Genomic DNA, 24,626 nt, shown 5'->3' with positions numbered 1-24,626 from the left:
TGTCTCACCCGCCTCCCTGAAGACCCCTGTCCTCACTTCTCCTCCTGCTCAGCTGCCCAGGAGAGGGGGGCCGCTGCAGAGGTCCAGTGGGGGGGGGGTGCACTCACCTGCCGGGTCTACAATCTCATAATCCAGGTCTGCAGCACCTGCCTTAGCCCCTGGGGAGGGTCCCCGGTCCACCTGCAGGGTTTCTGGGAAGCTGCTGGAAAGCGTGGGAAGAAGGGTGATCGCTTGCTCCCTGACTCAGACCCAGAGCTCCCGGCACCTGCCCAGCCCTCGGCCGGGGTCCTGGTGAGCTGCCGGGGCCCGTGCCATCTGAACCCCATTGCCAGTCCCTTACCTGAAAGACCAGGGGTCTTCCCAGAAGTCCTCTGCGGCCCGCTTGTACAGGGACTGCTGACTGGGAGGCATGGGGCTGCTGGACCGGAAGCTGTCCACCAGCTCACGGCTGGATGTGGCGCTCAGGTCAGAGCAGAGCTGAGACTGGAGGGGGGGGGCGGGACAGAGGTCGTACGGGGCTCACGCGGGGCTCACGCAGAGCAGTGGGGTCCCTAACTGTCAGGGCAGAGGAGGCGACAAGGACACAGCACAGAGCAAGGTCACACTAACTGAACACCTACTATGTGCCAGGCACCCTCTCAGCTGCTTTCCATATTTCGTGTAGCTCAGTTCTGGTAGATAAATCTATGTGGTGGGGTAGTGTTGTCCCACTTTACAAACAAAGCAGCTGAGGCCCAGAGAGGCCAACTTCCTGGCTGGTGAGGGCCACCGTGCGGAGCGAGGCACTGGAAGATAGCAGGTGCGCCGTGTGGATCTGAATGCAGCCCCCCCCCCCACCGGGTTTGCTTCACAAGTACTTCGTTAGCACCTGCGGTGTGCCAGCCAGGCCCCCTCTATCCCGGTAGGTGGGGGTGCGCCTGGCCGGGCCCCAGGAGGGGACCAGGCAGCCGCTGTACCTCGGTGAAGCTGCGGTCACTGTCATCCCGCGGACAGATGGCCAACATGCGCACGAGCCGCTGCTTCCCCTTCGGACACGGCTCCCGGGCTCTGGCTTCCTGCTCAGGCTGCCAAAGACGGGCCACAGGCTGTTCGGCGCAGGAGAGTTTCCTCTTGGATGCCCTCGGGGGGGGTCCCAGCAAGTCAACTCCCTCCCGTGTCCCCCTCCTGCCTCCACCTCCCACCTCTTCCCTCTGGGCACTGTTCCCTCATCACGTCCCCTCCTCCGAGCCTGGGACCCCCCCCCCCCCTCACAGCAGGAGCTGACCACTGAGGAGAAGGAAAGCAACCAGCTTGGGGAATGGCATTTTAGGGATTATGTGTTGTTCCTTACAGGTTACACAAATAACACATGCTATATGTAGAACATCCACACTCCATACAGAGTATCGGAGGCAAACAGAATTGATTAGAGAAGAAAAGAAAAGCCACCCATCGTCCACACTCAAAGAACAAGACCGTTAGCATTTTGCTGTCTTTTTATATGTATATGTATTTGGAACACGGTCAATGTGGGGAGGGTGGAGGAGGAAGCAGCTGGGGCCCTGCCCAGGAAGAGGAGGGTCTCCCACGGCCTCACCAAGTTCCCAGGTGCCTCTGAAGAGGCTCTCCGCCCCCCGGCCGGTGCCAGAACTGGAGCTGTGGACAGATCCTAACGGAAGGTTTTTATAATCATTTTAGCCCTTGGGGAACGCAGTTCCCTTCATGCGTGGAAGTCAGCTCCTGGACGTTGGACTTGCAAACCCGGAATGCATCATCTACAAAAGCAAGTGGCTGCCTGCCCGGTTTCACACGCTTGCTTTCTTCATCGAACACCATACTTTAGAGATTCCAGAACCTTCCGCCAAGCTACCCCTTTCATGACTTGCACAAGATTACCACGAAAGGAGAGGTGGACACAGACCCAACTTGCCCCGATGTGCCTCTTCAAGGACCCGGCAACACGGTTCACCCACGAGAGCCGGTGTGCCGTGGATGCGGCTCCACCCGATGCCCCGGCAGGGACGGTGAGTGGCCCGGTACCGCCCCCACCCCCGCTGTGCCCACCTGGCCTCCCAGCCCCGCCACCCAACCGCATCCCCGTGGGGTGGGAGGGAGGCACTCACCCCTCGAAGGGACTCGGCCTGCGGCCGGTGAAGCCGATGGTGCAGCTCCCAGACCTGGTCTGTCAGTTCAAACACTTTCCTGCGGAGGGCGTCCTTCTCTGTCAGGCTCTGCGAAATCTCCATCCGGGCCGCGTCTCTCGCCGAGTAGGCCTGGGAGGCAGAAAGGAAAGGAGGGAGGATGGCACACAGCGAGCGAGCGAGCCGGGGCCAGTGGGGGGACAGCAGTGGCGGGGACTCGGCCGGGCGGCACCCCGGGGCCCCTCCCCTCCGGGCACCTGGTCTCGCTCTCGCTGCAGCTCCAGCAACTGGCCCTGTAGGGCGCCGATCTTCTCCTTGTAGATGTCACAGTCGACCTTAGTCCTCTGGAACTGCAGCAAGGTCTGCTCCTTCTCCTCCCAGTACTGGACGGGGGACAGACACAGCCCATGCAGGCCAGCGGCTCTGGGGGCTGACGACGGGGTGGGGCTGGGGTGCCTCGGGGAGGCAGAGAGGGGGGGACCGTCCAGGCGGTAACATAGGTGACTTCCTGCCCCTGTCTTAAGTGCCACATTTCAAGGTGCGTCTATCCACAGGGCTGCTATGCTGACTGTAATTGAATTTAGTCGGTACAGCGTGTGACTCTGGATCTCGGGGCTGCGGGTTCGAGCCCCACGTTGGGTGCGGAGATCACTTAAAAATAAAATCTTAGGGGCGCCTGGGTGGCGCAGTCGGTTAAGCGTCCGACTTCAGCCAGGTCACGATCTCGCGGTCCGTGAGTTCGAGCCCCGCGTCAGGCTCTGGGCTGATGGCTCGGAGCCTGGAGCCTGTTTCCGATTCTGTGTCTCCCTCTCTCTCTGCCCCTCCCCCGTTCATGCTCTGTCTCTCTCTGTCCCAAAAAAATAAATAAAATCTTAAAGAAATACGCATGGGTGTTGCATGTACAACTGTGCTTCGTTCACTCCACGTCCCCAGAGACATAAATAATTTCCCTCGACGCTACCGCCTCATTTTCTCACGCTGTCTCCTTCCTCCATGTCCTCCCCTTGCCTGTTGTGGCAACTGAATAAACCCCTGGTGCTGGCCCCGGGGGCCCCCACCGGAGAGCACCCTCCGTTCTATTGCTCGTTTGTCCGATTGCTCTCTGACCACCCGCTAACCGGACGGGGCCTCTAGCCTTGGGTCCGTGTTCCACGTGGCTTCCTGAAGGATGAGCGGTCGGGCCAGCGTGCTCGGGAAGCGGCGCTGGGTTTAAGCGCGGTGTGGTCTCAAGGGCCCGCGGCCCCCGTCCCGCGGTGCCGGACGCGGCCCTGAAGGGTCACCTGTTTCCGCTGCCTCTCGGCGGCCACGGCCCGCTGCCTCAGGGAGTGGATACGCTCCACCAGCGTCTGTGTGCCCTCCAGGGCCTCGTCCAGGTTCTGTTCCAGGATGTCCTTCTCCGCCTGGGGCAAAGAGAGGTCAGCCCCGGGGCCCTGACCTCCTGAGACGCCTGCCCCTGGGAAGCACCCCATCGTTCTTCCCCGGGAACGGGCGACAGGAAATCTCGAGGCCGGGTGCGTGGATGGATTTGGCCTTATTCCCGCGCATCTCACAGAAGGAAAGGCCGGGTCAGCCGTCAAAACGGGTGCATTTCACTTCTATTTCCAAGCGGCCGGCGACAGAAGGTAAAGGAAACCGAGAGTCCCCAGGGGTGGCCGTGTCGGGCCGCTCCGTCCCCAGATCCACCAGCAGGGTCTCTGAGAGACTGAACACCGACGGACACGCCCTCGCCTGTCACCTGCTCTGCGGGAAGGGGCTTAGGCGCGATGGCACCATCCAGGCCGCGTGACAGACAGCGCCAGGGCGGCCACCTACCCTGCACCCGGTGAGTGTCTATCCCCGCTCAGTAAATGGACATGATATTGACCGAAAGGAACCGAAGAGGAGAGGCCAAGGGTTTGTGTAATGCCGGGGCCCTGGTGTCACCAGAGCACGCGTGGGCAGGACGGCAGGCAGAAGGGTCCCCCTCACGCCCCCGCCCACAGCCTTGAACCCCAGCCTGCAGAATCAGCACAGCCGCTGCCCAGCCGAGTGGGGCATTGTCACGCACACCCGCTAGCTGTGAGTCCCGCCAACGCTGGGGGCCGGGGAGGAGCAGGAAGAGAAACACAGGACATCGCCAGATTGCAGCCCAGTCAGTCCTCAGCGCCCCCTCCACGGACCACCCGTCGGGAGCCCCGCGGCCCGCGGGAAACTCCAGCTGGCTGCCAGGGAGGGGACAGGGAGGGGACCCACCAGGCTGAACGTCAGCGACCGGAGCTTCTCGTTCTCCTCCTTCAGGCGGGTCAGCTCCTTGTCCCCGGGCCCCAGGCCGTCGGCCATCTGCGGGGAACGCTCTCGACAGTCCCGCTCGTGGGAAGAAGACATCTTCTCGCGTTCTAGCTCTTGCTTCAGCAGGTACAGCTGCCAGTGGGGAGGAAGGACAATGGAAACACTGTTTCCCCACCAGCCCGGGAGCCAGCTCCTTTCCCACCCCTCCTCCTCAACGGTGCCTTTGCTCCTGCTCAAAGGGGTCCCTCCCCCGAGACTTCAAAACCCGTTAAAGGGTTTACGTGATGAGTCGTTCCAGTTTCTGTGGAGGAGAAAGGCAGTCTAGCTGTATTCGATACTTTTTTTTTTTAACGTTTATTCATTTTTTGAGAGACAGAGAATGAGCAGGGGAGCAGCAGAGAGAGGAGACACAGAATCCGAAGCAGGCTCCAGGCCCCGAGCTGTCAGCACAGAGCCCGTCGTGGGGCTCGAAACTCACGAACCGCGAGATCATGACCTGAGCCGAAGTCAGATGCTTAACTGCTTAATTGATCAAGCAACACAGGCGCCCTTAAATTTTTTGTTAATGTTTATTCATCTTTGAGAGACAGAGCATGAGCGGGGAAGGGGTAGAGAGAGGGAGACACAGAATCTGAAGCAGGATCCAGGCTGCGAGCTGTCAGCACAGAGCCCAATGCGGGGCTCAAACTCACGAACCGCGAGATCATGACCTGAGCCGAAGTCAGATGCTTAACCGACTGAGCCACCCAGGCACCCCTAGCTGTATTTTTTAGATGAGGCATAGCAGTTAAATGACTGGGTTGGGGCCCCAGGAACAGAGCAAGGAACCCCGGGGAATTGGCTCTCTGACCGTCTTGCAAAACAAATCCCCACGGCTGGTGGTGAGTGGCCAGTGACCAAGTGTCCTCCAGCATGCTCCCTGGCTTCCCCGCCTTTCCATATTCTGCTAAATCCATTGCATAAAAGGAACTGAGATTTGTGAAAAGCAGTAAGTGTAAAGAAAGAGGAAAGACAAGTCAGACGGAGCAGAGATGACGGTCTATGCAGATGCACTCGTAATCCACGTGCAAATATGTGCCCCCCAGAAGGGCTGCTTGTCCAGGGCTGTGGGTCTCTGGAAATTACATGCCTGGCCTCCACCCTGCCAGACAGTGCCCCCAAGAGAAACTCAGATCTGGAACCAAGATCCTGCCCTCTTGGAATCCTGGGTGTGGTGTCCGTGGGAAGAGGGGACCTTCCCCAAGAGGAGAGCTCAGGAAATCAGGAGTCAGGGTGGAGTCAGCACTCACTCGGGTCAAGGAGAGAAGGAAGAACCTTTCCGCTTGGACTTTTTCCCCTCTGACATCTACTTGGTGAATTTTCCGTAAGCAACGACAAAGTTCCTGCTATGGGCCAACTGGGTTAGGTGTGTCGTATCCTACATTTTCAAAGAGTAAAATTAAATCACTAAGATCGGAATGGGGGGGGGGGCCCTGAAATTGATAACAAACCTAAGCAAATGAACCTAATGATATTTCAAACAGGGGAACCACCATGAGGGGAGAGGGAGGGGGAGGGATTCAGAGACCAGCAGCCACAATTCGGGACTGAAGTACAAACCCTCAACATTCCTTAGCAGCTCTGTTTCCCGTGCTGGTGTGGGCACAGCTCTGCTGGAAGTATTTTCCATGCACTGTAGGACTGAGCAAGTGAGTGTTAGTGTGGGTGGGAGGGTTCTCACCGGGGGGCTAGGGGCGCCCGAGTATGGAATGGGGGAGGAGGCTCTGGGGATCGCCTGGAATCTGAGGTGTGGGTGTGATCTCGTGGCTTCTAAAATACAAGTGTGTGTGTGGACACGCATACGTGCACGCCTGTTTGTATGCGTATTCGTACATTTAGGTGCACGCTTCCTAGTTCTGTCTGCTGGAAGGACCGAGGAGCTATGAGCTCACCTAGAGCCCTGATCTTGGTCTCTGCACGGAACCAGGCCCTTCGGGGAGTGGCTGAGCCCAGAGCTGGGGCCGGGTGGAGACCAGATGACCCCGGAACTTCTTGTGCCTCCAGAGAGGGAGTCCGTACTTGGAATATGAGGGGGCGTGTCACAGGACACGGAAGAGATTAAAGGGGCTCCCGCTGGCCAAATCTGGGACACTTTGGGCAAGCTCATTCAGGACAGCGATGTGTTACAGGCAACTGGATGTAAGAATGCACACGTCTGTGCCAACAACAGACGCACACACTGGGGAATAAGGCTCCTCCTCGCGGTCAGGATGTCGAGGGCCTGGTTGACCAGAGGGGTCGCTGGAGATGGGCTCATCCTGCAACCACCAGACTAGAGATGAGTTCGGGCAAGAACCCCCAGTGAGGCTCTCCAGGGGGAAATGTCGATTAAGGGCAGGGTGCTTGCTGGTTCCAGAGCCCCCCACACCCAGGTTGCTTCTCCGCTGCCGGAGGAAAAAGGAACAGCAGTTACGGGGGAGGGATCGGACAGCCCCTGGGCCAGGTGGGCAATATTAACATCAGCATCGAGGGCGCTGGGCCTCGTGCCACGGTGGGGTGACTGGACCCGGGCCCAGCGTCCCTGTGCAGGTCCCACCAAAAAGGCATAACCCCCATCCAGTCACCAGGACACAGGAGACAAACCCGAAATGAGGAATAGTCTATTACAGAAAAGAGGGGCCATGAGGCGCCTGGGGGGGCTCAGTGGGTTGAGTGTCTGACTTGAGCTCAGGTCATGATCTCACGGTTCTTGGGTTCAGGCCCCACATTGGGCTCTGTGCTGACAGCTCAGAGCTTGCTTGGGATTCTCTCTCCCTCACTCTGCACCTCCCCTGCTCACTCTCTCTCTCTCTCTCTCTCTGTATCTCATAATAAATAAACTTTAAAAAAAAAGGGGGGGGCCTGTGTTCTTAAAAAATATCCACACTATAATAGACAAAAGCTGCAGAAATGTTCCAGATTAAAGGAGACAACAGAGACAGGATGACCACAGGCTCTCCTCCTGGACTGGAGGAAAATGCCATGACAGATGCTATTTGGGTGGGGATAAAAGTGGAACACGGACGTCGGGTTAGATAAACAGATAGTGTTGATGAAAGTGCACGAGGTTGATAACTGAGCTACGATTACATCAGAGAATATCCTATTTCTAGGAAACACACATTAAAATGTTTAGGGGTACGGGGCCATGATATACGTAATTCAAGTGGTTCAGGAAAAAAAGAGCGTGTGTGTGTGTGTCATGTTGTTCAAGGGGTGACGATATTCGTATTTGTGTATTTGTTTACAAGTTTGAAATTAATTTTCTCAATAAAGTTAAAATTTAAACATCAAGGCCAAACACACAAAAGCCCCAGGGCAAGGAACAGGTGCCAAAGTGACAGGGAATGAGTCTCCTCAGTGTTGAAAGAGCTCCTACAAGTCAATCAGAAGACAGCAGCCCAGGCCCCCCCGGGTGGCTCAGTGGTTAAGCGTCCGACTTTGGCTCAGGGCATGATCTCACGGTCCATGAGTCTGAGTCCCACATGGGGCTCTCTGCTGTCAGCATGGAACCCACTTCTGATCCTCTGTCCCCCTCTCTCTGCCCCTCCCCTGCTTCTGCACACTGTGTCTCAAAAATAAATAAACATTTAAAAAAATGTTCATTTATTTTTGAGACAGAGAGAGAGAGACAGAGTGCGAACGGGGGAGGGTCAGAGAGAAAGGGAGACACAGAATCCAAAGCAGGCTCCAGGCTCTGAGTTGTCAGCACAGAGCCTGACACGGGGCTCGAACCCACAGACCGTGAGATCACGACCTGAACTGAAGTCGGACACTTAACCGACACAGCCACCCAGGCACCCCTAAACATTTTTTAAAAATTAAAAAAATATATATATATATATGTTAAAAAATAAAAACCTGAGGGGCACCTGGGTGGCTCAGTCGGTTCAGCCTCTGACTTCAGCTCAGGTCGTGATCTCGCAGTTTGTGACTTTGAGCCCCGCGTCGGGCTCTGGGCTGACACAGCCCGGAGCCTGGAGCCAGCTTCGGATTCTGTGTCTCCTCCTCTCTCTGCCCCTCCCCCACTCATGCTCTGTCTCTCTGTCTCTCGCTCAAAAACAAACATTAACAAGATTAAAAATAAATAAAAATTAAGCTAAAAAAAAAAAGAAAAAAGATGACAGCCCACAGCCGAGAAGTGGGCAAAGGTGTTGTCGGGTCTGGGGGCCTCGTCGACGACCCCCTGCTCCCCGCACAGACGCAGGCCCCGCCGGGGGACCCGGGAGGGGTGGATGGAGGTCCCCGGGGCCCCAGGTTACTGACGTCGCTGGAGGAAGGTGGCTCCCAGGAGTGTCCACCCCTTCGGCGGCCCCGGCGGGGGTGGGGGGGGCGGGGGCGGGGGGGTGCACCCGGTACCTCCTCCTGCAGGCCGCGGCACCGGGTGACCGCCAGCTCCTTCTCCCGCAGCGCGTTGCTGTGGTGCAACGACAGGCTGAGCATCTCGTCCTTAAGCTTCAGCACCTCGCGCTTCACGCGGTCATGGTCGGTCTCCAGCTGGCCCAGGCTCCGCACGCGGGCCTCCGCCCGGCCCAGGCGCTCCTGCAGCTGCCGGCAGCGCCGCCGCAGGGCCTCCTTGTGCCCCTTCTCCTGGCCCAGCTCCTCCTGCAGGCTGCTGATGGCCCCGGCCAGGCACTCGGTCAGCTTGGACGTGTCCATGAGCCCTGCGGAGCACAGGCCGGTGGGCGACCTCGGCCCCCTGTCCTTGCCCCCCCCGGGGGTCTTTGCTTCCTACGCCCAGCCTCTCGGGCCGGAGCCCCCACCCTGATCTGTCGGTCTCCTTAAAAACTAGCTGCTCTTTGGGGCGCCTGGGTGGCGCAGTCGGTTAAGCGTCCGACTTCAGCCAGGTCACGATCTCGCGGTCCGGGAGTTCGAGCCCCGCGTCAGGCTCTGGGCTGGTGGCTCGCAGCCTGGAGCCTGTTTCCGATTCTGTGTCTCCCTCTCTCTCTGCTCCTCCCCCGTTCATGCTCTGTCTCTCTCTGTCCCAAAAATAAATAAACGTTGAAAAAAAAAAATTAAAAAAAAAAAAAAAACTAGCTGCTCTGGGAATGCAAGCTGGTGCGGCCACTCCGGAAAACAGGAGGGAGGTTCCTCCAAAAACTAAACATAGAACTACCCTTCGACCCAGCAATTGCGCTACTAGGCATTTATCCACGGGATACAGGTGTGCTGTTTCGAAGGGACACAGGCACCCCCGTGTTTATAGCAGCCCTATTGACAATAGCCAAAGTATGGAAAGAGCCCAAATGTCCGTCGACGGATGAATGGATAAAGAAGATGTGGTATATCTATACAGTGGAGTATTACTCGGCAATCAAAAAGAATGAAACCTTGCCATTTGCAGCTATGTGGATGGAACTGGAAGGTATTATGCTAAGCGAAATTAGTCAGAGAAAGTCAAACATCATATGACTTAACTCATATGAGGACTTTAAGACACAGAACAGATGAACATAAGGGAAGGGAAGCAAAAAGAATATAAAAACAGGGAGGGGGACAAAACACAAGAGACTCTTAAATATGGAGAACAAACAGAGGGTTACTGGAGTGGTTGTGGGAGGGGGGATGGGCTAAACGGGGAAGGGGCTTAAGGAATCTACTCCGGAAATCGTTGCACTATAGGCTCACTAATTTGGAGGTAAATTTTAAAAAGTAAAAAATAAAGTTAAATTATAATTAAAAAAATATGGAGAACAAACTGAGGGTGACTGGAGGGGTGGCGGGAGGGGGGAGGGGCTGAACGGGGAAGGGGCATGAAGGAATCTACTCCGGAAATCATCGTTGCCCTGTATGCTAACTACTTTGGATGTAAATTAAAAACATAAAACATAAAACAAAACCCAACAAACTAGCGGCTCAGCCGGACTCAACATCTGGTTAAATAAACAGCACCACTGGTGACTTCGGTACCAGCTTTCCCTCCTCTCGCTTCCCCGTGGGCCCCTGCGGCTCAGACCCGACTCTCCCTCATCGGCTAAGGTGTGCTCGATGCTAACTCCCTTTCAACGTCACCCTGAGAAAAACAGAGCAAGGACCACGAAGCTGCACGGCATCCAGCGGCGCTCTAACAGAAACGCGGGCCGTGACGCCAAACAGGCAGAAACGTTTTCTTACCCGGTTTTGAGTGACGTTAGTCCCGCCCTTTGTGCAACAAAATCTTTCCCCGGCTTCTCCGGGGAACCCTCAAACCACTTAACAAACAAAAACGGCCGGATCTCCCACCAGGCCGGCTAGACCTTTCTCCACCGGCTGAGCAAATGTGCAGAAGGCTGCCGGCTCCCCTCCCGCTCCCCTGCGGCGGGGGCCTCTCTTCCTCGGCCCCCTCGCAGCCCCAGCCGTCCTCCACCCACCGCCAAGGCTAAGGCCGGTTCAGGAGCATCTCTAGGGGAAGGACATGCCTCCCCTCTGCCGGCATCTCTCAAATGCAGACTCTGTGCCCCATGACGGGTCTGCTCGTGGCAGGTGGTAATCGGGGACAGATCTCTTTTAGGACCAGAGGCCACCAGCTCCTTCTCCTGCACCGTGGTTAGTGGGGGCCTCCTTGCCCCCTGTGCTGGGGCAGCGGGACAGGAAGGAACCTCTCCCTGGTTTGGGGGGGGGGCAAGAAGAGTGTCTGCATGAGGCTGCAGGCACCAGGACCCAGAAGCTCCGAAGAAGCCCTCGCCAAGCCACCCCGAGAGCCAGCTCTCACCACTGAAGTTGCTGAAGTCCCCTTTGGGCTGCAGCCCGGTGACCAGGGTGTACACGTCAGGGTTGTGGAACTTGAGGCTCTCCAGGAAGGCAATGGCTCCATTCTTCCCTCGAGTCCTCAGCAAATCCAGCAAGTGCCCTAGGACGACAAACCGTCTCAGCCTACAGGGCTCTGGGAGGGCGTCCCCGGGGACACAGGGTGGGGAGGCGGGAGAACCCACGCAGATCTAGGAGTCAGGGGGTGGAAGCGGAGCTCCGGGATCCTCGGGGGGTGCCCTCGCTGCTCCTGTGGGTCCCTCTAATTCACACGATGGCAGCCAGTCTCCAGAAGGGCCGGGCCGGTACGCACTGAGCGACCACGGCAAGCCGAGCACTGAGAGTTGGCCGTGGAAGAGGAAGCTGACCTCTGTCTGCTCTCCAGACCTCCCGGTGTGTCGGTGACACGTGCAGACCCTGTGTATGAGCCTCACGGGACAAAGGACACAAAGGGCGAAGCCAGCGCCCCCAGCCTGACTCGCGGCTTGGATTCCTCTCTCCTGTATCTGAGGTTCGTAAGGAACAGGCAGAAGAAACTACCACTTACTGCTTCCTATGGCCCCAGCCTTGAGAGGAGTCTCATTCGATCCCCCAAACCTGACAGGGAGAGGTTATTCACTTCCCTGTTTGGGGTGAATAAATAAGCACAGCGAGTCAGACTGTCAGAATCCGCTCCAAAGACATCTGGAGGGAGTCGAAATGTGCCCCCCGCCCCGCAAAGGTACATCCACCTGGAAAGTGTCGGGGGCACCTTATTTGGAAACAGGGTCTTTGCAGGTGTAATTATGGTAAGGATCTCGAAATAAGGTCATCCCGGATTCTCCAGGGGGCCCTAAATCCAATGACAAGTGTCCTCATAAGAGACAGACAGGGGAAGATGCAGGGAAGTCCGCGTGATGGCAGAGGTGGACACTGGAGGGATGTGGCCACGAGCCAAGGAACGCCCCGTGACCACCGGGAAGAGACAAGGAAGGAGGTGTCCCTGAGCCTTCGAGGGAGGGAGGCCCTGCCCATACGCGGATTCCAAACTGCGAGCGAACGCATTTCTGCAGGGGTGGGCTGCCCAGTTTGTGGTCCTTTGTTACGGCAGCTACGGGAAATCACCACAGTGTCCCCATGTCTGGAATGCAGTCTTTAAAGTCCTGCACTCTCTGCCCGGACACTGGGCTTCCCAGCACGGCCCGTGTGGAGCTGGTGTGGCAGGAAGGGCCCGGAGTGGGCGGGAGGGAGGTCCTCATGGATTCTAATGACTGTGTTGGTGAACCTGGGAAGGGCCTGCGGTGGGGGGGGGGGGGTCCTCACTGACTCTCATGACCGTGTTGGTGAACTTGGGAAGGGCCCGTGGGTCGGGGGGGGGGTCCTCACGGACTCTCATGACCGTGTTGGTGGACCTGGGAAGGGCCCGGGGGTGGGGGGTCCTCACCGACTCTCATGACCATATTGGTGAACCTGGGAAGGGCCCCTGGGTCGGGGGGGGTCTTCACTGACTCTCGTGACCATGTTGGTGAACCTGGGAAGGGCCTGGGTGGGGGTGGGGGGGTCCTCACCGACTCTCATGACCGTGTTGGTGAACCTGGGAAGGGCCCAGGGACGGGAGGTCCTCACCGACTCTCACAACCATGTTGGTGGACCTGGGAAGGGCCCGGGGGTGGGGGGTCCTCACCGACTCTCATGACCGTGTTGGTGAACCTGGGGCTGTGGAGCACCTCCTCCTCGTCCAGCTGGTCCAGCACCTTCGCCTGGCGCAGGTAGGGCGTGAGGCGGCTGGGGCAGATGCTGCTCACAATCTTGTGGCGGTGGCTCTCCATCATGTCCCACAGCGTCTCCTCATCCAGGGCCGTGAGCGTCGAGTCTGTGCGGTGAAGGGTCGCCATGACCGCGTGCTCGGGAGCGCTGGAAGGAGAGGGCGGCCATGGAGGGCTGGGACCAGGGACCCGGCCTCTGGGCCCCGGGAGGCCTTTCCGGTCAAACCACCTTTCCCCGGCTTGTGTGCAGGGAAGGAAGTGACCCATCTGGAGAGGATGGTGATGCTGGCCCTGGCCCTGGTGTCCCAAGACCAGCCAGGGGATTATCCTTCCTTAGCTTCGATTTTAAACCAATCCCTCGAGGGTTGATGGGGGGTGGGTGATGGGCATTAAGGAGGGCACCTGTTGGGATGGGCACTGGGTGTTGTATGGAAACCAATTTGACAATAAATTTCATATTAAAAAAAAGAATTAAACCAATCCCTCTACTTGGAGCAGAGCAGGAACTGGCTTCTTTTGGTCTCAGGGCACTGAATTTGCCTTTGAAACACAGGAAACTGCCCTCGGTGCGGAGAGCCGATTTACAAGATTGATCTAGAACATGCATTCTCTCAAGAAGGGTGATACGGGGCCCCCACGGGATTGAAAACTTGTTCTTGAGCAAAAATTCTCAGTCCTGTGTGTCCAAAGCACAGCCGTGCATAAACAGATACTCAGGACCTTTGTGATACTAACGTCCCGTGGGAACGCGGTGAGGGAGATGTGTAGCAAGTCTCCGCAGGGGTGAGGATGACACAAGGTCTAGGGACACCGCCCTGGAATAAATGTGAGGGTTTGGGCGCCCCGTCTGGCAACCCAGCAACCAGAGGAGGTGCCCACGGTCCACGGTGAGGGCCTCGGGGGCAGTCAGGCGGGAGCAGGGCCGGGACAAGGGTGCTCACACAGGAGGCACCCTGACTTCACTTGGCAAGGAAGACGCCTGTGATTTTTCAGCAGCCCCAGGACACTTGCACTAGGCACTCAGGAAACGTGCTAGGGAACGACACTTTGTAAAAGTCTATTACAGAACAATTGAAAACGAAAACCAAGGACTCAGAGCAAGTGGTAAAGGCCACGACCTCTGGGCCGGCAGGGTGTGTGGATTAAAGACAGACAGGTCCCTGAAATTGCTGAGCTGCAGTGGGTCTGGGCAGATGCCCCAACTGGAGTCACAAACTCCTGGTCTGCCTAGGTGACGGTCATGAAACAGCTCACTCTGAAAGTACCGGAACAGCCGCCCTGGGCATGGGGTGTTGAGGCTGACTGATCTAAATTCCAGAACCTTCTGTTGGGAGGACCGTGGAAGGCGCCACCCAGCCTTCCATCCACGGAACACAGAACACGCCCTGGGTGATCCCAGCTTTGCAACGAGCTGCCTCCATAGCTGTGTCCCCACCTGAGTCTCTCTCTTCCCTCCTGGCCCTGGCACGAGGTCATTAGACCATGAATCCATCGAAATCATTCTAAAATGTTTTTAAACCCTGGTCTGGTTCAAGCTTATTTTAAAACATTTTTGTTTACATTTATTTATTTCTGAGACAGACAGAGACAGAGCATGAGTGGGGGAGGGGCAGAGAGAGAGGGAGACACAGAATCGGAAGCAGGCTCCAGGCTCCGAGCCGTCGGCACAGAGCCCGACGCGGGGCTCGAACCCACGAACCGGGAGATCGTGACCTGAGCCGAAGTTGGACGTTCAACCGATAGAGCCACCCGGGCGCCCCTGGTTCAAGCATATTTAAAAAGTCCTGCAAATACACAGTATGTCCATGTACCCATCATGCAAACTGCACTCATTAAGGAAACGCATTGTTGGAGACAGACAGCTCAGTCCCGCTGGCTGCAGCCTGCCCTCCTTCTCGCCCCGAGGTAGCTGTCTTGCACGTGGATGTGTCTACAAACATACGCCTGCGTTTGCACCATTCTTTGTGCACAGAGTACCTGTAGGTAAAGAGCATCTTTACTGTTGACTCTCACTTTATATACACAGGGTCAGGCTGGGCTCAGGGCTGCGTGTTCCCGAGGCCTGGCAAGTTGGATACACGCAGCTTACACATACACACCCCCCCCCCTTTTTTTTCCACTGGTGCCGGATTCACTTATGTGAACAAACCACAGCTGAGTTATCGACGCCCCTGTCAATAAATGACCCACTAGGTCATTTCCATCTGTCCTCCGTTGCACTCAGCGCGGTGGTGACGTCCTCTCAGACCCCTGAATTCCTGCGATTTGGCCCTTTTCCTTGGAATGGCCAGCTGGGCCGGCGGGGCTCGAATGCCTCTTGAAGAGGTCTGTGAGGTAAAAATGCTGGAAAACCAGAGCCAATCAACCCTTGTAAACTGAGGAAAACGGGGAATAGTGGGTGGAGAACCCGTGTCCGTGAACGGCCCCCCACAATCCCTAGGAGGACGAAGTGCTCACCAAGGGGCCCTCCGGCTCCTTCCCACGGGCACTCCTCACGGTGCGCTGGGATCCGGTGTCCCCTCCGTGGCCAGGTGCGGTGCCGGCCGCCGGCTCCCTTCTCTGCGGGCTGCGGGGCGGGACGGGGCTGGGCGCAGTAGCCCCCCAAGTCAGCGCCAAGTTGGCCTGCCTGCTCTCGAGCCACGTGACTTGCTCCAAAACTCAAAGTTCAGGCACCAAAGACTAAGGCAAGGGAGGAAAACAGAAGGCAAATTCTGATCCAGGAAATAATTTGACAGCTCTCTGACTTCCGTGGTTTCTCAGTGACTACAGACACTTCCCCGGGGCCGGGAAGCAGGGTCCTCGAAGGAAGCCGGGTCGCGAGCCCTAGAATGTCAAGGGCGCTTGCCAGGTGCCGTGGGTACCCACAGTGCCTGGGCCCCTCTGGGACTGTGGTGTTGGTGGCTCGTGTCAATGAATACAGTAAAAGCCATAAACTGCACCCCTTAAATGGCTGAGTTGTCCAGTATATGAATTACATTTTAATAACGTCTTTTTTTTTTTTTTTTTCAAATAAAAAGACCACAGAGCTGTCAGCAACCACACCCTGCTTCCCGCCGACCCCACGCCCTGCCCGGATGCAGGGGAGGGTGGGTGGTGAGGAGGAACCCAGGGGATCGGCCTGCCCCCGCCTCCCTGAGGCCAATGCCTGCCACCCTCGACATATGGGACACCAGCCCCCCGTTCCTCCTTCCGTCTTCTGGGCCACACCGGGCCTGCACATGCCCTCAGCCGAGCTTCGTCCTCTGCCCTGGGATGCTCTCTGATGCCCCCTCCTTTCTGTCCCGATGCTTGCTCGGCCCGGCATCCGAGTCCCCCTCAGCTGCCCTGCGCCCCCAGGAGCACCTGTTCCGTAACATCGATGACACCTCATGAGCGCAACTGACTCCCACACGTCCAGCTCAGAGTCTGGGTCAGATTCAACATACAAAATCCGTGCGAGTGGTAAAGGTGCTGCCCGGATGCAGGCCCAGGGGACCCCTCTGCCCCAGCTCCTCGCAAAGGGAGCCAGAATTTTATATATTTATATAAAGCAGCCGCAAACTGAGGGGAGCTTTGGCTGCTGAGCCCTGAGACTGATGGAGAGGTGTGGCGCGGGGCGGAGGGGCACGGGACCCCGGGACAGGACCAGGGAAGGGTCTCAGGGACTCTCTCCCCGCTAACTGCTCGTCTGGAGAGAAGAAAAGTCGGGTGGAGTCTGCAGAGGCGAAGGCACCCCAAATTCCCCCCGACTTCCACTAGAGGAAGCTCCACAGAGGTGGGCGGACCTTCCTGGGGGCACACGCACCCTGCACCGATTGGAGGCAGAAACCTGGACCCCAGGCTGCATTCCCGGCCGCGCGGTGAGCACCTGGTCCATTCGGTTTCGGGCCTGGCCCCAGACTTCGCGGGACTCCCACACAGGGTCTGCTAGGACTCGACTGTCCACAGACCCTGCCCCATCAGAGGGAACACAGAGCATCAGGGCAGATGAAGACAGAGGTCTCCCCAGGACTCTCCACACCCCAACCAACCGCCGCCCTCTCCTGGGACCCTGGGGACGTGGGGGCCGGGTAAGGGGGTGTAGCTGGGTGGCAGCCATCGCAGCCCATCCTTTGTGCGGCGAAGCAGCCGACGATGAAACCCCGAGTGGCAAGAAAACACGTAGGAGCGTCTTTGCAACTTGCTTCTGATGTATTCTATTTTTTTAAGTTCACTTATTTACTTTGAGAGGGAGAGAGAGCGGGGTAGAGGCAGAGAGAGAGAGAGGGGGAGAGAGAATCCCAAGCAGGCTCCGGGCTGAGTGTGGACTGAGCCGCGAGATCATGACCCGAGGCGGAACCGAGAGTTGGACGCTCAACCCACTGAGCCCCCCAGGCGCCCCTCGGTTCCAGTTTAAATAGGCCTTAGTCCCAACGGTGAGGAAAAGTTACCCCGGAGATCCCTCTAGACCTTTTCAACTCTGCGAAACGCGCGCACAGACGTGCTCACACTCGCTCACACGCACAGATGCACGCACAGGACTCCAGAACAGGAGAACATGAGTCAGCGAGAGCTCAGACCATCCGGTGACCTGCACGCATGGTGGGTGAGGCCAGTGGTCACCCAGCGAAGGAAGAGGTGCTTTCTTGCACCCCTCAGCTAAGAGCCCACTCCAGTGCCCCCGTTTCCATGTGTGGCTGTGTCCTTACCACCAGCAGCAGGCAGCTGGGTGTAGAAACCTTCCTTCCCCTCCTTTCGCCTGGGGCGACAACGTAGAGATTACACTTCAGAGCGTTTCTTTCATCCATCGCGGCCCGTGATGCCAAGGCGGCACTGAGCCACCAGAGAATGTTCAAGTAATGTAACCAAGCCAGATGGGACGAGCTTGTTCCCTCCTCTCGTCCACAGGCAGGCACCTCCACTCCTAACGAGGCAGGAGCCCCCCCCCCCCCCCCCCCCGGACAGCTCCGGACCCCATCCCGACCTTCCACCTCCCTGTATGCTGACCTGCTCTCTCGGGCACAGACTCCATGCCCTCGCCTTCCTTGTCCGGGAGAAGCAAAGGCAGGCTGACCCACGACGAGGGGCTGAACAGCCGACGAGCAGGTCTGACAGGTCCTTCCGTCTGTCCCGGCCCTGCCCACAGAGGCTGCGCCTCGCCCTGGGTCTCTGCAGATCTCACGGCAGGGAGGATGCTTGCTTTTGTAAGAACCCCGGAATCCACAGAAGGCAGTGACTGAGAGGGTGATGCAGAATCTTGGGGTCTTGGGGTGCTGGGAATCTTCTCTCTGTGAGCAGTCAGCCCAGCGCATCGTCAATCCCTCAGGATAAGTCCTGGATTTTTCTCTGGTTCTCATGGTCAGTTATGGGGATGTCTTAGGCATCCCAATGCACCCCCCTAAAATCAGCATTTGATTTAGACAAAAGTCTTGGCTCACTTCTCACCACTTGAACCACCATGCCCCGAGCTCTACAACGACCTCTTCTCCATCTGCTGCCCCGACAACACCCCCACCCCGACTTCTGGCCAATTCTTAAGACGGCTGTTCGTTCGGGGATGTGCCAGGGCAGGGTCATTTCCTTCTGTGCTCACATCCTCACCGTGACCCACAGTGCCCTGTGTATCTTGTACTTGCTGATATCATATCCATTTACCTGCTCCACACACAGGGGCCTACTCGAAAGCCTTTGAAAGCGCCAGGAACACTCCAGCCCCAGGACCTTTGCACGTGCGGTTACGTCTGCCTGAAATGCTCTTTCCTTCACTTCCTTTAGGACTGCACTCAAGGGCCATCTTCCCAGAGAGGTCTTTCCGGGCCACTCTATTTAAAATCACGGACTCCCCACTCGGGTTATCCCTCCCTCCTCTTTTCCCTGCCTCATTTTTCTCTGTTGGACGCACTGCTTCTGAATATGTGAAACATTCCTGTTCCTTGTTGGTCTCGTGCCTGCCTCCCCACCACGAGCCTGTAGCCTCCAGAGGGCAAGAATCCTTGTTTCTCCTGTTCTCTGCTGTGTCCCCACACCCAGAACAGTGACGCTCCATCATGACTCCATGGGCTGAGCAGGAAGGACCTTAAAGATCATCATCCCAACAGACAAGGGTCAGTTCCCAAGGCCACACAGCTAGTTCATGGCAGAACAGCAACAGAATGAGGCGAGGAGAAGGAGGAGGCTGTGGCCGCCTGGGAAGAGGGGCCAGAGTGCAGACCTGAGGTCACATTTGGACACAAACTCTCAGCCGGGACTCTCAGGCAGGTTACTTAACTCCTGAGCCCTGGCTTTCTTCCCTGCCCAGTGGGGTTAATAGTGGCACCCGCATCACGGCGGGAGAGCGCTTCTCACCATTCCTGGTGCATGGAATGTTCTAGGTAGTTATAAAAAGCTCAAAGAAATGCCAGCATTCTAAGTGGAAGAGAAGGCCAGGGAAGGTGGCTGAATCCTCAATAAGCCTCTGCTTATCTGTAAGTTCTTTTGGTAAAGAACAGAAATACCAAGGGACGTCTGGGGGGCTCAGGCAGTTGGGTGTCTGACTTCAGCTGGGGTCATGATCTCACAATTCACAAGTTCAAGCCCTGTGTCAGGCTCTGTGCTGACAGCTCGGAGCCTGGAGCCTGCTTCGGATTCTGTCTACCTCTCTCTCTGCCCCCCCCCCCCTTGTTCTATGTCTCTCTCTCTCTCTCAAAAATAAATAAAAACATATTTTTTAAAAAGCAGAAATTTCAAAAGAGCTGTCAGAACAGAGTTGAGGAAGCCCCCGGTTCCCAAAGGGCCATGAGCTCAGAAGGAGGCCAAAAACCATTTCTTAGTCACCACGGCAACGTCGGGTGGACCCCGACTGACAATTTCCCCACACTTCCAAGGTCAAGAAAGCAGTATTTCTGTTAACTGTATTTCTGGTTTGGTTGAAAGAGTGTCTTCTGGAGGGACACCCAAGGAGTGGGTTGGGGTGGGGGACCCGGTAGGCATGGGGACAGCGCCACCTAGTGACCACATCCCAGAGATGTGATCGATAAAGGATCACGGAGTGATCAATAGTCACTGTGAACTGCGCGGGGCCACAGAGCACCTCTGGGGGATACTTTTATCCATAAAACGTAGGGAGTGTGAGTGGGGAGGTTTCTGGGCTTGCTTTGCAATCATGACGTTGGCAGCGGGTGGGGGTGCGGGTGCTAGGTGCTGGGTACGTGAAGGTCCCACATGGAGAAAGGCAGACCCAAAACAGAAGCCAGAGAACAGGAGTCCAGGTACCAGCCCACGGCCCTCAGGGGCAGGTTCCAAACAGGGGATGACGTACCTAAATGGGGGCTATGCTCCTTCGCTCTTCCGACTAATGCTGGGGAGGATTCCGGAACTTGTAGGCAGCTTCTCAACTGCTGAGCTGGAGGCGGATTGAGTGTCCCAGGGCGGGGCTGGGTGTGGTTCTGAGGCTGGCCTCTGGTGTGCAGCCAGCAGTGTGGACCCCACAGTCCCCCTCGGGTACAGAGCCGGCAGCGTGGACCCCACACCCACCTCTGGCCAGCACCAGTTCGGAGAGTGGGCCGAGGAGGGCAGGAAGCAGCTATTTCCACAGGAGCAGATAAAACCGGTCATTCTCTGTTGCTTTTCTCATTCTACGTGCAATCATCTGCCTGTCAATCCCACTCGGATGTCTGGGCATCTCAAATCTAACTCGGCCAAACCAGGTCTATTGAAAAAAATGTTGTATTTATTCTTGAGAGAGAAAGAGAGACAGAGCACGAGCAGGGGAGGGGCAGAGAGGGAGGGAGACACAGAATCAGTGTCAGCACAGAGCCTGACTCGGGGCTCGAACTCACGGACTGTGACATCGTGACCTGAGCCGAAATCAAGAGACGGCTGCTCCACCAACTGAGCCACCCAGGCGTCCCTAAAATTAACCATTTTAAAGTGAACTATTCAGTGGCATTCGTGTTTTTGTTTTGTTTTGTTGTTTTGTTTAGAGAAAGAGCACACAAGCAGTAGAGGGAGAGAGAGAATCACAAGCAGGCTCCATGCTGTCACTGTGGAGCCTGACTCAGGGCTCGACGCTCCCAATGGTGACATCATGACCTGAGCAGAAATCAAGAGTCAGACACTTAACTGACTGAGCCCCCCAGGCGCCCCTGGAACGCATTTACACTCCACTCACAGCCTGTAAGACCTTTTATGATCTGGCCCTGCTCGCCTCTTGTCCCACCCCCACACTTGCCCACACTCATGATGCCACCAATACCTTGGCTTCCTGCCCCCTCTTGTACTGATCCCCTGCCTGTCTGGGAGTGTTCACACTCGTCATCCCTTCTTCCTGGAACACTCCTCCCTGGGGTGTTTCCATGGCCACTTCCCTTAACAACTTACACGACACCTTCCTCCAGTCACCCAGTAAATCAGCGACCCCCTCTCTTCCACTCTGCTTTTTTTTTTTTTTTTTTTTTTTTTTATCACAGCAATGATAAAACCTGCAATTACCTTATTGGTCTGCATGTTGTGTCGGGCTTGCCCTCCTAGGGAACACGAGCTCTGCCCGGCAGTGCTGTCTGTCCTGTCCGCCACCCAATCCAGCTCCCGGACCAGCGCCTGCTCCACAGAGATGCTCCTATGCACCTGTACCTTCGCCGCCCAAATGCCGGACGCTGGCAGGGTGTAGTCAAGGCTCCAGCCAGTGGCTTCGGGAGCACAGTAAGAGAGGGCCACTCCTAGAAAGGAACAGTGGGGAGGGCAGGAAGTCCATCTTTGGGGACAGCCCCTCGGATTCAGGGCATCAGCTCTTATGGTGATGATTCATGGGAGCCCAGCCCAGCCCAGCCCAGCCCAGCCCAGCCGTGCTAACCTAAACCTCCGTCTGCCCCTGGACAAGACAAGCCACTTTGACGGTCTCCACCGTGGGTCTAACACAGGTACCAAGAAAGAAGCGGGTGGGCTCCTGTGGTGTAGCCCACCAACCTGTCCCTGTGTTCCCCATTGCTCCGGGATGAGCTCAGTTTGCTCCCGAACAGCCGGATCCGTCCCGCGGTCCTCCTGCCCTCCTGCTCTACACACCCAGGCACACCTACTATGTGCTTGGGCAGGATGAGGAAAAACACAGACACGGGGCCCTGCCCTCCCTGACGTTAGTCTAATCAGGTAGGGCAGCCTCCCTCCCCCAAATATAAGGGGTGCGGGAAGTGAGGCGCAGGAGAAAGAGGGGGTACCGTGCCCAAACAGAATGGGTGGGTCCCCTGTGGGGACAGGAAGTCCTGGGATAAAGGGCCCGGAGGTGAGAAGCCATCGAAATCCACTTTTTAGGGGACTCAGAGTGGAGCCATTTCTACTCTGCAGCTTGTAGCTGGAATTGTAATTGAAGTGTCTGTTAAGAATGGAAACATTAATCTGCACGTTCGAGCAGTGGAAACGTGTACTGAGGGCCAGGCTGGGCTGTCCATTCGTGTTTTTTTATGTTTATTTATTCTTGAGAGGGTGTGTGAGCAGGGGCGGGGCAGAGAGGGGGACAGAGGATCCTAAGCAGGCTCCACGCGGACAGCAGTGGGCCCGATGCGGGGCTCGAACTCATGAACCTTGAGATCACGACCTGAGCCCAAGTCAGACGCTCAACCGACTGAGGCACCCAGGCGCCCCCCGGGGTTGTCAATTCTTGCTTTGTAAGCAGATGCTTACGCCCAACGCAACATAGCGACGTGGAAACAGGAGGCCAACAGACAGAGCAAGTGACTAAGGCGTGTTCTCAGTATCCAACCAACCAGTTACGTTTGCTATTGGTGATGAAGCAAAATGCGTTTCAGATCCTGCTGACCCTTTGGGGCACGTTGCATGGGCTTCGTGAAACTAGCACAGTATTGGAGCAGGAAAACATCTCCCGAAGTGACTCTTTTCCCGGCCGCACTTACCAAGAGCCGCCTTCCCACGTAATAAAAACACGGCTCTGCTGTCATCTACTGAACTCCGAGCTCCCCAGAGTGGATTTACCCTCCTTATTCTCCCAGAGGCCTCCTGGCCACCAAGGGGGACCTGCCTGTTATGTTCAGGTGCACCCCCGCTGTGTCCTACACCTCACTGTATTTTGGGGGGGGGGCGGGTGTCATCCCATCTGATTACGCGAGCCTCAGGGACAAAGACCACGTCTGCCTGGTTCCCCTTTGCTCCCTGGAGAGCGCTGCTTATGAGAGACTGCACTGATCTCCCCCCCACCCCACCTCTCGTGGACTCTGGCCTAAAAAGTTAAAAAGTTATTGGCCCCAAACAAAAGGAAGAGGCTTTTAAGATGTGTATTCAAACACAGCCAAAGGGCCTTGCCGGAACAATGGCATAAGATGCCGTAAAAGTGTGAAGGCGAAAGTCAAGCCGGGGTGGATTGTGAATTAGGGTGAAGAGTCTCTGAGCAAGCGCCAAGAGTCAATTCTCCCCTTTGCACTTAGTAGGAATGCAAGAATTTCTTCCTTTCCCCATTGATGTCAGAATTTGTAGAGTCTTCTATTTACTCTCTCCCCCACTCCTGGCAAGGTTATTTTATGTGCTAGATACCTAGAGCAGCACTGTCCAATAGGAATATCATACACAGTGTGATTAAAACATTCTAGTAGCCGGGACGCCTGGGTGGCTCACTGGGTTAAGTGTCTGACTTCTGCTCGGGTCATGATCTCGCAGTCCGTGAGTTCGAGCCCCGCGTCGGGCTCTGTGCTGACAGCTCGGAGCCTGGAGCCTGCTTCGGATTCTGTGTCTCCCTCTCTCTCTGCCCCTCCCCCACTTGTGCTCTGTCTCTCTCTCTCAAAAGTAAAAATAAAAAATAAACATTTTAAAAAAAGAAAAGAGGGGCACCTGGGTGGCTCAGTCGGTAAAGCGTCTGACTTCTGCTCAGGTCATGATCTCACAGTTTGTGGGTTCGAGCCCCGTGTCGGGCTCTGTGCCGACAGCTCGGAGCCTGGAGCCTGCTTCGGATTCTGTGTCTCCCTCTCTCTCTGCTCCTTCTCTGCTTGGGTTCTGTCTCTCGAAAATAACCATCAAAAATCAAAATTGAGATTAAAAATAAGTGAAATTAATTGAAATAACATTTTATGTAACTGAGTATATCTAAAATATTGCCATTTCAACACACAGTCAACATAAAAGTTATTAATGAGATATTTTACACCCTTTTCTTATAGTGTCTTTGAAATAAAATAAAGTTGCTATGTCTTCTCCCCAAAGGATTATCCAGCGTCCTCTCTGAGGCCGGACAGTTTTGCAAACTGTGCTGTGTTGTGCCATACACACGGATTTCAAAGTCTAAGAAAGCGAGTCAGCTTTAGAAATACTCAACATTTGACTAACATCAGCATTCTTACGAGGCATGCTTATCGGATCAACTACCTCCTAGAGTTTGGACATATTCTGCCCTTAGTGTGGGTGTTTCAGAAGGCAGGCCTCACTTACCTATACCCCAACACATTGCGCATTACATGTGTCTGGTTTCGTGGAAGAAACGATTATCCACTTAACAACTAAATTAACCTTCACAACAGGAGAGCGTTCCAGCACCCTTGGAAAGAGGTGGTGGGTTAAACACATGCCCAGTGATGCGAGCCAAGCCAACAAAGAGAAAGGGAGTGTAAGCCTCACAAAATTAAAAGCACACAGAACGAAGCCAGGTCGGGAGGTGACGCCGGTCCAGGGGCGAGCGAGTGAGCGAGCCTGGCACTGGAGGCACTTAGGCAAGTTTAAGGGTCACGCGCAGGGCTGGCTCTCGGGTACAGGGCGACAAAAGCCGAGCCCTCCGGGGTTCCCTTCCTGCGGGGCAGGCGCGGTGGCGCACGCGGGG

At 56.3% G+C, this 24,626-nt stretch overlaps 1 protein-coding gene across 14 annotated transcripts in view; it reads right to left on the bottom strand.

The window, feature by feature from the left end:
* The window catches only part of CARD14 (caspase recruitment domain family member 14), a 35,676-nt gene extending 11,998 nt beyond the window's left edge, over positions 1–23,678 (bottom strand). Inside the window, exons 1-16 of one of the 14 annotated variants that reach the window (XM_047832198.1) lie at positions 23,648–23,678; positions 21,305–21,531; positions 20,133–20,522; positions 17,843–18,233; positions 15,335–15,556; positions 12,796–13,025; positions 11,098–11,235; positions 8,766–9,070; positions 4,353–4,520; positions 3,401–3,520; positions 2,378–2,503; positions 2,103–2,252; positions 1,577–1,648; positions 957–1,064; positions 341–483; positions 108–202 (exon numbers count right to left, since the gene is read on the bottom strand). In XM_047832198.1, the coding sequence (XP_047688154.1) occupies positions 108–202; positions 341–483; positions 957–1,064; positions 1,577–1,648; positions 2,103–2,252; positions 2,378–2,503; positions 3,401–3,520; positions 4,353–4,520; positions 8,766–9,070; positions 11,098–11,235; positions 12,796–13,006 (1,636 nt within the window). In that variant the 5' untranslated portion in view covers positions 13,007–13,025; positions 15,335–15,556; positions 17,843–18,233; ... (1 more) ...; positions 21,305–21,531; positions 23,648–23,678. Of the gene's footprint in view, positions 1–107; positions 203–340; positions 484–956; positions 1,110–1,576; positions 1,649–2,102; positions 2,253–2,377; positions 2,504–3,400; positions 3,521–4,352; positions 4,521–5,677; positions 5,771–8,765; positions 9,071–11,097; positions 11,236–12,434; positions 12,455–12,679; positions 12,707–12,795; positions 13,026–15,334; positions 15,557–17,544; positions 17,752–17,842; positions 18,279–20,132; positions 20,523–21,304; positions 21,532–23,647 lie in introns of those variants that run through there. The other 13 variants (XM_047832192.1, XM_047832199.1, XM_047832195.1 and 10 more) reach the window with 13 other exon arrangements.
* Positions 23,679–24,626: the final 948 nt, after the last annotated feature.

The sequence above is a fragment of the Prionailurus viverrinus genome, chromosome E1 (genome assembly GCF_022837055.1).
Source record: "Prionailurus viverrinus isolate Anna chromosome E1, UM_Priviv_1.0, whole genome shotgun sequence".
NCBI lineage: Eukaryota > Metazoa > Chordata > Mammalia > Carnivora > Felidae > Prionailurus > Prionailurus viverrinus.
The sequence above is the reverse complement of the archived record's forward strand: the minus strand, read 5'-3'. Positions and strand labels throughout refer to the sequence as shown.